We start from the raw sequence: 13,629 nt of genomic DNA, 5'->3' as shown, positions 1-13,629 counted from the left end.
TCAAAGGATCTTATTAGGAAATTGCCACAAACTGATATTATGATAAATAGTAGAATAATTGTGTACTCAAATATGTCAAGGTTCATCCTAATTGAATAACAGAGTGTTGAATTAATACTATATTACCTACAGATACATGCAGCAAACTATAAGTGCCCTTTATTTTTTGCCTATGGTGCCTAGAATTATTGGGTAAATTAAGTACCAGACCCAAAAAAAACCCTAGTTAAATTATAGTACAATATTTTTCTATAAAAATTATTAAAATAAGAAAGTAACATTTAAAAAATCATAGCTTCTTTAGCTATTCAAATTTAATCAATAACTTACCTTCTTTCTTCACATCTTTGACATTAAGCCAACTTGATACCAAGGACCAATACTAGTGAGCTTCTTTTTCTCAATTTTTAGCTTTTTTGAATTCTGCACCAGACTATTTTTTTTGACATATTTGTGATTGAAAACAAATATCAAACCATTTAAACAGTTCTTGAGATTGCATGATCACAAACAGCAAAACTGATTTAATTAGAGTAGAAATGCTACAAACTTGAAAATATATTCCCGGGCGAATGACCCTATTGTGTTGTGGTTGTGATCAGCTGAAGATGGTTCAGATTCAGGGACCTGGCCAGGGCAGGGTGGGGGTGAGTACTGTCATGACTTTCCAAGGTCAGGTGGGGAGTTCCCTCCATGGTTCCCATGGTAGTATTGCCAGACTTGCAATATAGATGGTATTTGTGGCATAATCCAGTGGTATGTACCACTGTACCATCGCAAGTTGTATGGTCCGTGAAAAATACCATCTTTTAAAAAACAATACACATGTATGTATCTTTCAGTACAAATATTTCAGTTCATTTGTCCTCCAACATTTTTTTGTGTTCTTACACTAAAATATTCAATTAAATATCTATAGTGAAAAGTGCCCAGGACTAATGATCCCCTCCTCCCTTGTTACATCCGTGTTTCTAAGTGCTTGTTATATTTTCTCATGAAGGGTGAGGGAGGCAACTTATTTATCTTCTTCTTGTATGTTACTTCGAAGTTCACGTGAGTAGTTGAAGACACATCATCCCAAATTTTTTAAATTGAACAGAAAGATTTATGTATGAAAATATAAGTTTAGTATTGTTTGTGGAAGAAGGCCTACAAAACTGTCAATTGAAATGGATGACTTTTTTCAGAGCCTAACCATGATGTACACATGTATCGAAAGTCATGAAAGTAACAAAACCTAAGATCTGAGCATGAAAGTCATGAAAAAGTCCAGAAATAAACAGTACCACTGCTGAAAGTTATGAAACTTGAATTTCCAGCATCCTTATAGTAACTTGCATTTGGTTTTTTTTAAGCCTCTCTTCAGTTCAGAGCTACACATTATATATAAATAATTACAAACTATCTACTTAATTTGTTTGGAAATTTTTTATGAAAGAATCTCGGCTTCCTAACATAAAAAAAAAGCATTTTGTATTCTCTGTTCCAATAAGTGTGAGTCAGTTATGACTGTTTAACAAGATTACCATCGACATAATTACAGCAGTAAACCTCCCACCGCTCAGAGCATTCAAGGGTGGTGCCAGTAGTTTCAAGAGAATTGTTATCTTGTGTAAAGTAAATAAAAAACCAGGTTTTGTTGTATGTAAATTAAGAAAAATCCACCTTAAGTTTTTATCTTGATCTTGTCAGTGTTATAGACTTGTGAAATCAGATGAATCATTTGGAACATTCTGTATAATTAAAAGCAATTGTCCATGTGTTTTGTTATTTTCAAATCTATTTGATAATAACTATAAATATTTATTAGAAGCAGAATTTAATCTGGACACATATTGCAAAGCTAAAGAATGCTTTTAGCATTTTTACTAAACAGGTATGTATGTTTTAATACTTTCCAAAGTCATGCATGCAGTATTGGTCAACATATGTTGTTTCTTTAAAACAATTAAAATAAATAAGTACCAGATTCTTGATTAAAAAAAAAAGACACTTTCTTCAAAACTTCAATCATTGTTTGAATTATTCAAGTTTTGCAAGCTGTTGAAATTAATATCTCTTTTCTGCTATTTAGTGTTTGCATAGCATTATATACAATTAATGATGAATAAATTTATTATTTCCAAATTCCATTCTGAAAAATTTTATTTTTATTTTTGATGTATTGTAGGCACATATATATGTGTATGAATAATATATCAACATTAGTGAGCCATTTGAAAGGCTGTTGCTAGCCTTTTCCTTTTTGTGCTCTTGCACTTTTCATAGTCCGTACCACTGACAAGAACCTCGGGAGGTTGGTATTATTTATACCTATTTCACCGTTTTATTCTGGTTAAAAATTATGCTGCATTTTACTAACTTTTGTATTTGAAGAATCAAGGACAGTTAGCCCATAGAACTACAGTGACATTACTTGAAAATATGTTTATTGTGGACCTGGTAAGTTAATGATTTGTTTTGGGCACTATCTAAAACATAAGGAAAAGATTAATGGAACCTTTAGGGCTCCGTAATCCTAAAATGGACAGTTCCTCTACATAAAGACCTTTAAGAAATACGTACAGAAAATCAAATCAACCCTGTGCATAAGTATAATTGAGCGGGAAAAAAATTAGTGGTCAGCAAAAATTGATATCCAGACTTGGTTATGCTGTTATAGAATTAAGGGTGCATAAAGACTAGCTTATCATGAAAAATTGGTCCTCAAGTGCACTTGAAAGAGTGCTGAGGGTAAACTTGTTTGCAGCAGGACTTTTGAAAAATAATGCTGTCAACCAATTACTGAATTCTAACCCCATAAACTTTCTTCACTTCTATAACTATGTTGAGAATTGCAACCCCTGTTCAGCAAAAAAGGGATCAAGAGTAAGAGAAAAAGCCAGTGCCACAATGATGAAGATTAATGAAGAGGTCTACACTGTTAAGGGGGCTAAGACTGAAACTGACTTGGATGTCCCTGTAATGCTTACAATACTACCTGCCAAATTTTTCATGCTTATAAACATCTATGAAAACATCCATTGTAGCTCTTTTCTCTATTTAGAACTACACATTAAAACCTACTATAAATAGCAAACCTTGGATAAGCAAGTGTAATAGTTATTAAATGCTGTTTGTTATCAGATACATTTCATAAATATTAAGCTGTTTGTAAATAGCACGTTAACACCCAGAGCTCTGTACACAGTTTGGAGGCCACCTTAATCTCGTGCTAGTAACTTAAAGATGGTAAATTACACATTGTGTTTTTGGGAAGTGAATCATAAACCAAGAGCAAATACACTAGATGGAGCACTTTTTGACAGGTTAAGTGAGGTTTGGTGTGTTGCAACAGAATTTTAAAGCCCTATTGTTGTGGGAAATGCTCATTTTACAATTAGACTGAATATTATCTTCATCATGAAAGTTGCAGTTTTGATCACATTGTCTTAATTATTTATTTATTTTCAATCTTTGGACATAAAAATCACAAACTAGCAAAGACAGTTATGTGTAAAAAAAGTTATTTTGGATAGAAAAAATTACTTTTCATAGATGTTTGTGAATACATGTGGTTACTACTTAAATCAAAACAATTACAACCTATTTGTACATAATTTTGATTCTTTTGGTCTCTAGTCAGTGCTGATTGGCTATTGACAATTGTTGTCTTAAGATTCGTATTTCATCCAAGTCATGGGACTATCTTTATGCGACTCAATAAACTGCCTCTTTGACTCCTTTTACGACCTAAGACTTCTGTGTCTCTCATCGTAGACTAATTATACAAACAAACAGTTTTGCGGAGAGCTCTGTATCACAAGTTATCTGCTGTTTTGGTTCCTGCAGATCAACAGGAAGGTTGTTAGTTTGAACCTCATTTAAGAAGCAGATGACCACCTGTGTTGGTTACCATAGTGGGCAGAGCTTCTGTGCAAAATGTTTGAACAAAAAACTACTTGCAACTTGACTGGTTTAATTGGTGTTAATCTGGTGAATAGATATTTAATAAATAATATTTTGAAATAGTAAATGAAATGATTTGAAAGTATTGCGTACCTCTTGTAACACATGATTGCAAACAAAGGAAAGGCCAAAATTATAAAAAATCAGACACATATCCCCTTTATAAAAAAATTTCTCAAGATAGCAAAACCTCTATTACAAAAATGTTCTAAGTTTGTGATAGATTGTAACACATTACAGATCACAAACACTTATATATACCTATGTGAAAGGCTTCTAAACTGTGAAGTTATGAGTATTTTTGTCATCTTTTCCAAAAGGATATTCAGGTGAGAGTGAATACAAAGTTATTAAACTACTAAAAATCATTTTTTATTCACTTCCTTTTAAAATTACTCTGATGAAGTTTGCATCCTGAAGCATCTCCTGTGGTTCCCCTGGTAGCTGCTGAGTATTTAATGGCATGGTTCATTCTTGGCGTGGTGGTCATCGAGTATTCTGGTTATGTAACAAAATGCGCTCTTCTTGGCTCTCTTGCGAGGGCCACAGCTGATTTCCCCCGTTTCCCTGCGTTATGCCTCGAGTGACGGCCCGACACCTGTTCCGATATGGACTATGGTGAAGGTAGTGGGGTGGGTGTTGCTCCCATGGGTCTGCCTTTCCACGAACAGGTCTTCAGTCCACTGGCTAAATGTCCTAGGGTCTTCTACACCCCCAGAGAGTTATGAGACTTCCACGGTAAAGGCAGCAGGGCTAGCCTGAAAATGGATCATACCTCGCCATCTTAGATCTGTTACATTTTTGCCGTTTGTAATTTCTGTTTAAAATTTTTTTATCCAAGTTATTTGAATGGTTAGGTATACGTAAAATATTTCTTATCTTTTTGTGTTACTACAGTTGGGTATTAATTAATGGACTCTAGTGTGTAATCTCTGGGAGAAAGAAAATAATTATTTTACATGGGCACGTAATTATTACATTAGGGTGTGGATGTTAGTGTCAAAAAAAAAGTCCAAAACTAGCCCCTGTGTTTTTCCGAGCTAAAAAAATTTAACAAATCTTAAAAAAATTCCAAAAATTTTTGAGTATGATCCCCCACAACATTCACCATCATCCATGTTAAAAGCCGCAGAAGGCGATCCTAGTAGCACTTCTCTGAGGCCGAGCTTTGAATGAGTTGCAGCTCTCTGGAGGCTCCAGCAGGGCAGAGCTGGCTGAACCCTACGGTCTTAGCAGGAGAATATTGCACCTTAACAGACGTCAATGTATACTGTATAAAAACTTTTACAAATGTAATTTCAGGTAATTAGTATATACTCCATATGGAACTAATTTCTAGCGATTCTCCTAATCTTTAGGTTCCTGCCAGGCCAAACGCACAAGCTGTAAACAATGAAACTTTTATCGGTAACCCTATAATTTTAAGGTAGAATATTAAAGATTAAGGCTCCCTGCGTGTTCCTATAGAACTTACAATGCTACGTAAGAAATTTTTCTTACCTAAAATCACCTGTGAAATTATTTTTTTTGGCTGTCCAAAAAAAAGTACACATTAAAAACAAAACTTAAGAAATAAAACTTTAAAACAGGTGAATGCAATGGCTCTTAAATGCTATTCGTAATCAGGCAGCTTTAATTCATTATTAGTGGTTTTTCAAGTGTCGAATTAACACCCGGAGCTCTGCATGCCATTTAGTGGTCCAGCCACTTTAAGAAAAGTTTACTGATGCTTGTCTTTGTGGATCCTCATTCTTGTTGACTGCTCGTGTGGTATTGAAACCAGGCTTTGCTTTCACAAACCGCCTGGCTCCATTGGCAAACGCAGACAGCGATTCTACATTCCCGTGCCTTTGGTGCCTTCCCACTTAACACTTCAGGTCCTCAGTCTAGTAGTCTGGTCTGGGTGCTACTCTCACTCCAGTTGTATTTTCCAGGACATTGCCAGTCCTGTGGTGCTACTCAGTTCCAGCGAACTGTTTCGAGGCAAGCGTTCTGATTGGGAGACTTACAGTAGTTTCCCCAGACAGGTGCTGGGACCCTCCAGCAGGACAGACTCTGTCATGCTGTGGCACCTCTTAAGGCTTGGTCTATCTCCGTGTTGATTTTTTTCCCCTTTATTTTCATCATTATTTTTACTTAAGGGCTATTTCTAAAATATTTAAACCAATCCCTCCCTTGCATTTGATGTTCTTACACAAAGTTTTGAACAGATATTCACTTATTGTAATTTAGTAGTTGTAAAATTTTGCTTAAGTCGTGGTTATTCTCATCGCTTGCACAACTTTTTACACTTATTATATTAGGCTAGATTGATAGACAAGATTGTATGTTTTATTTTAGGTCACTTTCATTTTTTAAAACAGGAGATTTCTGTTTTAGTGTTTTTAATTTTTAAAAATTGTGTTTATTCATAAAGATAGCACATTATTGAACATATATGACACATAAATGTTTTATAATACTTATTTCACCTAAACAGGTGTAATTTCCACTGATAGATGATGCACTCAGAACAACAGCGTAACATCGTAATGTAAAAATGAGTTCTTACTAACTGTTGTAAGATCAAAAAAGGAGTAAAATAAATTTTTCCAAGCTACTTACTTGGTACATACATTTTTGTAAAAACTTCATGTGGAATACATTACATTCATTGAATTTAATATATATTAAATATTAGGTTTTTGTGATTTGAGTTAATTTTTGATTAAAAATGCAAATTAATTTCTTGGTAGTAGTTACATCTCAGTGCTTCATTTTGTATTAACCTGCATTTTGGTGTTTTATGGTGTATTTACTTACTTTTCAGTGTTATTTCGAATTTATTGTCACCTCTAATCTTGTCCCTACAATTTGAGCATCTGTTAAAATTATTTTTGACAGAACAACAAATGCAAAGGAGATTGAACTGAAATTTTATAAATAACCCTAAAATATAAGTAATGATGAAAATTTAAAAAAAAAAATCAATGTGGCATCAGTGACTGAGCCTTCTCATGGCACTCATTAATAGAACAATTCAAAGAATTTGTTTGTGATGAATGTTGCGTGCTTTTGGCCTCTATATCTCGACTGCTTGGAAGTCCCTACGAATCCTGTAGTGTCCTTAATTATGTCTAACCATTGGGTATGACAAAGATATCTTGATCAAAAATTATACATTATGTATTCCTTGAACGTTTAATGTACTTGGACCGAAATGAACCCAATAATTTACTGTCCGGCCTTGAACTTAGCAGAAACACTAAAACACAAGAGTTCTGGTACAGGGATGCATGAGAAGTAAAACCTCCTGTGTAATGAAAACACATCAAACTAAGGATTTCAAAACAACAAGTAACCATATGTTTATTACTGGACGTAACTTCAAAATAGTCAGAAAACAAAAATTTACAAATTCATATCCAGTGGTTCAAATATCCTCATGAAATACAATTAGGTAAATTTTAAAGTTGATGACTTAAACGAGGGTAACAATTCAAAGTAAAATTACAGTGAACATGAACAAGAGATGGTTAACAGTTTACTTAAACAAATAACAAAACGTACATATGGTGGCATGTATGCGATCCAAGGATAACTTAAACAAGGCAGTAATACCAGTGAGCTCTGCTGTAACAAGTTCATGAAAAAGTAATTTGTGCCCTTAAACAAATCATACAAATTTAGCAAGGGGAAGAGGGATTAGCATCCCCTCAGGGAGAAAATCTTTGCAAAAGATCATATTACTATACATTAATCACTGCAAAACAATCAAGGGAAGTTACACTACTTTACGGCCACAAGAGCAGAAACAATACTTAAGCCAGGACAGTGATTTTGAACAACCCACTTTTCCCTCTGGCCTTAACATTCTCACATTCAGTACTTGCTCATTAGCATCGGTGCTGAATCTAGAAGTTCGTGAGAGGACTTGTGTTCAGAACCTAATGTTTTTCCCAGTTTTTCCTTTAAAAAAAACTTAATGTTATTTTCTGCTAAGTTGCAATCAGAAAGCGTAGTGAGGGTATCTTACCATGACACATTCACTACCTGTAAATCACACCAAATCAACTCTTCAGAATCGACACAAATTACACATCCTGTAATGGCACACAAGTTCAGTTAGCTGTGTTCGTATGCTAACAGCTTCAGTCGCTACTGTTTTGTGTTTATTATTGGCTGCCTGTGTATGGTTTATGCTTTCGCGCATGCGCTGTAATACGATAGCTTAGCTTCTACTACCTACTTGTGTTTCCGAGACCACCGTACATAGACAGCATGTACATATACTCTGTAGTCCAAGGTGGAAGGTAAGCGATAACAGTAGATTAATGTAATGTAGCATGTTAGTTAAAGATAATTACTAGTAGAGTTGTATTGTTGTAGACGTTGTTATTGGTTCTATTTGTGCTCAGGTTCATTGCTTCTTTTCACTGTCTAATCTTATATTGAATTAGTTTTATATTCTCTTTCTGACAGTGGTACTTGGATTGAATGGGGGACGGTAGAATGTCATATAAAAATATTAAATGTTAAATATTGCTATTTTCTTACAAAAAAAATATCTAATTTTTATTAAAAAAAAAAAAAGAACAAACGACCACATCAGATTTTCATATAAGGATGAGTCACAACCCCAATGTTTGCTGTTCAGTGGCTGTTTCTACATAGTTGGATGCCATTTTATTCAGAACATGTCAAATTGTTAAATAGAATTCTATTTCATAGATAGAAAGTAATTTTTTTTTTCCAGGAGACTTGTAAATGTGACTTCTGCTCAACCTAGTTGTTAAATTGAGCAATCTCTACACAAACTCACATTTAAGGATCATATACACAGTTTAAAATTTGATTCTGTTTGGACTTAAGAAAAAATAAATTTAAGAAATGTGTCTGGGAATACAACCCTTTCAATATAGCTGTTTGACTTCAGATTTCTTGAAAAATCGGCATTAAATTTCAAATACTATATTCATATGAGTCAAGAATTGAATACTTTCTCAAGCATAATGAAGAATGAGGTCATAAAACTGTGTACTTATTTTGGTCTTTTGAGGATAAGTAGCTAACAAGGACAATTTTAGGTGTATATATGTTTGATAACGAATTACATTGGGCAAAACATTTGTCACACAATTATAGTCCAAAACTTTATCTATTTTAGAATACAGGCATAAGTTGTTGAAGATAAGTTTGGAGTGAGTTAGTTGCTGCATGGACTTCTGGATGGGTAATGAAGTTCTGCTTTCTGCTCAAGTACCACTGTTTGCGAGTGCCGCAAGCTCTCTTGGACCTCATTTTCCAGGGAGAGTGTTGTTGCTTTGGCCAGTCGGCAAGAACTGCACGGTTCACGGATCACTAGAACGTTTTCTTTTCTTCTGTTTGCAGGCACGCCAACAAAGAAATCGATCTCACCGTCAAAGTTTAATTTACATGCTAGTCATAATTATGTGCAGTGTGATGGTACGAATGAGTGTTCTTTTGTAGTGTAATTTGTTTTTAAAATTTGTAATGAAAGGTTTATAATAACTTTTACATTTCCTTAAGAATAGCTCGGTTATTTTGTACTTGCTCATTGAAAAACTCTGGTGCATTTAGGCTTGAAGGATCAATTCAAAATTTTTTTATTATGATTCAGCGTAGTGCTACGTGAAGTATCTAGGAGCAGTGATACGTAACAACAAGGTTGAATACTTGTTGGGATCATCTACTCAAACTCAAATTGCATTTGAATGCTTGTTTAATGTTTTCATACCTTTCGAATGAGTTTCGGAGCCAAGTTATTTGTAGGCAGTTGATATGTGTAATGGTTTGATATTTTGAAAAAGAGAAAGTATTTGCAGTGTTGTGAGAACTTGCCACCTCCGTTTCCAGTGTCTTGTACGCCACAGGAATTCTGAATCCGGGAGACATTAAAGGAAACAATTGCCATAGGGGATTACTCAGAACTTCTATTGGTTCTTAATAGGGACATTTATTGTGTTCCATTTGTAGCTAATCAAATGCAGCCATTGTTGTCTTCATCTTGCAAGTTGAACAAGGTATTTTAACATGTCCACTGTTACATTCTTTTTAATTTTAATTTTTTATTTTAATCAACTTCCCTAAATGGCTGTTATTGTAAAATTATTAGTTAAAAAGTATTCAGCTAGACAGTATTTCCTATTACAAATTGTAGTTAGTAAGCATTTCATTTTCTCAAAATTGTTTTATTTATAAAGTAGCAGTAGACACAATCTCATGAATGTTTCTCAGTAGTTGTGGTAGACTGTGCAACAGTCATGCAGTAGAAGGCTGTGAATTTTCAAGTTGATCCACTACATTAGTGGTATGGCTGCATGTATGTATCAAGTTTTAGTGTTTGTCTGGTTGGACAAACTGAAATATCCTTTTTTGAACTTTTGACAGTATGTATGTATTTATGTAGCATGTTATAAACATCTGAGAATGCAAATGACACTCCAGATTATCAATAGTAATTTTCTCTGTTGTATGTGCTAGTTTTACAAGTATTTGTCATCACTATTAGCATTTTTTTGTGGTTGTGTAGTGTCAACATTTTTAGTATTTTATTGACACTTAAAATCAGGAATTCACACTGCTTGCATTTTAATGGATTAAAAAAAAATCTGAATGTGTATTTCTAATATGATTTCAAAATAGTGTTCTTTCTTTTTCTCAGTATTATGCAATACTTTTATATATTGCTACTGTTTAATCACTTGTTATAATATATGTGTTTATAATTTTGTAAATTTTAAATAAATAAGTTTTTTTTAGTTTCCAAAGACAGTTATACTATTTTTTTCTTCTGATTTTTATAAAAATATATTTTTGTTGTATTTAAAAGTATGTTATATGTTTTACTTCTTAGAAGTATATAATTGTGTACATTTTTATATGTTGTATGATCTACTTTCTTGTTAGTGAGTGACTTGGAATACAGAATGTGTGACTTTTTATACAACAATTTTTTGTTTTTATTTAATCTAGTTCTGGAAAAGGATATATTTGTCTTTTACTCTGAAGTATTTCATAAGGTATGATAATAGATAGTATGTAGTAGCCTGTGTTTGTATCTGGTATCATAGCAAGATTTTTTTTAAAAAATACCTAGGATGTTTATGCAAAGAAGTTAGTTGTGTGGTTCCCTTGTAGAGATCTGTTGCAATATTATTGTTTTTCTGTTTTGTTAATATGTTTTAAAATAAATATACAGTATAAACTTATGTTTTTAATATTGCGGAATTAAATATATGGTCACTACCCTCTTTCCCCCTCTTAAAGGTGTCTCCCTGTTTTGAGACACATAATATTTTCCGATATTGATTGGAAGTGCTCATGAGTTCTTTTAGTTAATTTTTGTGGATGATTGGGAACACTTTCAGTGTGCTTGTACTTGAAGTGCAAAAATATCTACAACCTTATGAGTGGTACATTTCGGAAATTACAGTTTTAATGCCATGTAGCCACGTTGGTGATAGGGAATTTCACTCGCCTCCCAATTAGTGGAGCGGGGTTGGATTTGTGGTTGTCAGGTACTCGTGGATTTTTCTAGGGGTACATTCATATTCCTCACCACTGCTGTTGCTTCTCATAATTTCACTTTGGTGATCTCAGGGTCGATGAGATGTCAACTCATAATTAATTCGATAGGATTTCTTTTTTATTATAAGAACTAATTTTTCATGTTCCTTATAAAGTTACTAATTTCTCTAACATTCTATGTAGGACAATAGTAAAGATGACAAAAATATGAAGTAGCCTTTTTTCTATCGGAGCATGATTATGCTGTGTCAAGACACAGGATTCACATTCCACATTCCAGGGGATGTGGGTTCGAATTCCAGTTCCATCCTGATTTCAGTTTCCCACAGTTTCCTGAAATCTTTCCAATCAAATGGATCTTTAATAAAGGCGATGATGGATTCTTTTCTAATATATCTGCGCCTCGATAAGACATTAAACCAAAATAACAAAGTAGGTACTGGTTGTGTGCCGTTGCCGAATTTTTTCTTCAAAAGCATTGCCCAAAACCCTTTCTTTTAAGCTGTCAGCTGAATGCCAGTGTACCAGTGTAATATTTAATGTACCCATGCAATCTACAATTCAATGTTGTGAATACTGTTAACTATTTGTGACTTTGCATATTGTGTTTTATGAAATTAGTTTGCAAGTGTGCAGTATTCAAAATTATTTCATCTTTCAAAAATCAAAATATTAATGGATATGCCAATGATTTGGGTTACTTGATGGTCTATGCTCAATTGTTTTCATTTTCATACGAATCGTCCTTCTCGCCATACAAAATGTACTTTAGGTATGCTTGAACGTTTATTGTGACCTCTTTTACGAAGACTTTATGCGGATGACTTTGTTTGTGTTGTAGATTTACGAACAACGAATAAATGATTGGTGTACTGTTGCAAAATGGCTGATTGTGTGAATGTTTCAAATATATAATTCTTAAAATGTCATGATTGACAATTTAACACATTTTTTTTTAGAAAGAAATCACTTAAACTTTAAGAACCAGTTTTTTGCTATCTTATGATTTATACTATTAAATTTTATTACAATTGCAAAACATAAAAATAACACAAAACACAAAAATAATTTTTATTTAAAGTAAAATTTATTTTGATTATGCATTTGTTAATAAATTAATATTACTGATTAGTTAAAAAAAATAGAACAGTAATAAAATAAAATTCTTTTTCCATATTCCATTTCAATGGTAATGTTTATTTTTTTCGGCTTATGCCTTTTTTTAGGTACCAGATTTTCATGATTTCAATGGTGGATAGTAGTATCATGTTTTATTTAATGTATTAATAAGCAGTTATAATATTAAATATTGTCAAATATTATTTTTTTTGCATACAATAACCCACAGAACGCTTCTCACTTGGGTTGCTATTTTCGAATAAGAACTATAAAATTTGCATCACATCATCTATTCAGCAACACAGTTCATGTAAAAAATTACCATTCAAATCAATATGTATACAAATTTCCAAACTTTTTTTTTCATCATAGGCCCAGTGATTTTACATTGTCTTGATTGTTTATTTCTGCAGCCATGTGTCCATTTGTTATCTGGTCTGCTCGCCTCATGCTTATTGGTGTACAATGTTTTTTTGTATAAACAGTAAAATGCTGCTTTGTTAGATGTGGTAGGCTAGTGCAATTCATGATCTTTTTTTTTTTTAAACTAATTTTGAAATCATTAGTCAAGACATTCGTCTATCTGCATTTTTTGTACATGAGTAAACTTAACAGAAACATGTGCGAGGTGATCCAAAATGTTCTTATGGTTCCTTGCATTAGTCAGTGGCTGATTTCTTTCCCTATTACATTGACTTATGTTTTATACAAAATGTAAAAAAAAAATCAAATTTTTTTTTAATTTTATTGTCGAAAATATTACCATTTCAATTAAGTACATCTTTTGTTTTTGCATACATTAACACATGGGACTTAACTTTACATTGTGCATAGCAAGCCAGTTATTTTCTGCTTCTACGTTTATCTGTACACCAATCCCTCACTTAGCACGACTAATACGATTCTAAATATGTTATTGTTTTTCAAAATCGCATATTCTGAAGCATTAGTCTCCATAAATAGCAAGGCTAATTTACTTGAGTTCCACAATGTGTAGGGAAATATTCTTTACGTAATATAAATGCGTAGAAT

General features: G+C 33.1%; 1 protein-coding gene across 9 annotated transcripts in view; it reads left to right on the top strand.

Moving 5' to 3' along the window:
* Nucleotides 1–13,629, top strand: part of LOC134528053 (cystinosin homolog) — a 77,863-nt gene that overhangs the window by 47,033 nt on the left and 17,201 nt on the right. For 7 of the 9 annotated variants that reach the window (XM_063361261.1, XM_063361268.1, XM_063361263.1 and 4 more), the window contains one exon: nt 9,319–11,155. The exons of the other annotated variants lie outside the window; for them this stretch is intronic. In XM_063361261.1, the coding sequence (XP_063217331.1) occupies nt 9,319–9,422 (104 nt within the window). In that variant the 3' untranslated portion in view covers nt 9,423–11,155. Of the gene's footprint in view, nt 1–9,318; nt 11,156–13,629 lie in introns of those variants that run through there. 9 annotated transcript variants of the gene reach the window in all.

Source organism: Bacillus rossius, chromosome 1 (genome assembly GCF_032445375.1).
Source record: "Bacillus rossius redtenbacheri isolate Brsri chromosome 1, Brsri_v3, whole genome shotgun sequence".
Taxonomy (NCBI): Eukaryota; Metazoa; Arthropoda; class Insecta; order Phasmatodea; family Bacillidae; genus Bacillus; species Bacillus rossius.
Note: the sequence above shows the minus strand (reverse complement) of the source record. Positions and strands in the feature narration are given on the sequence as shown.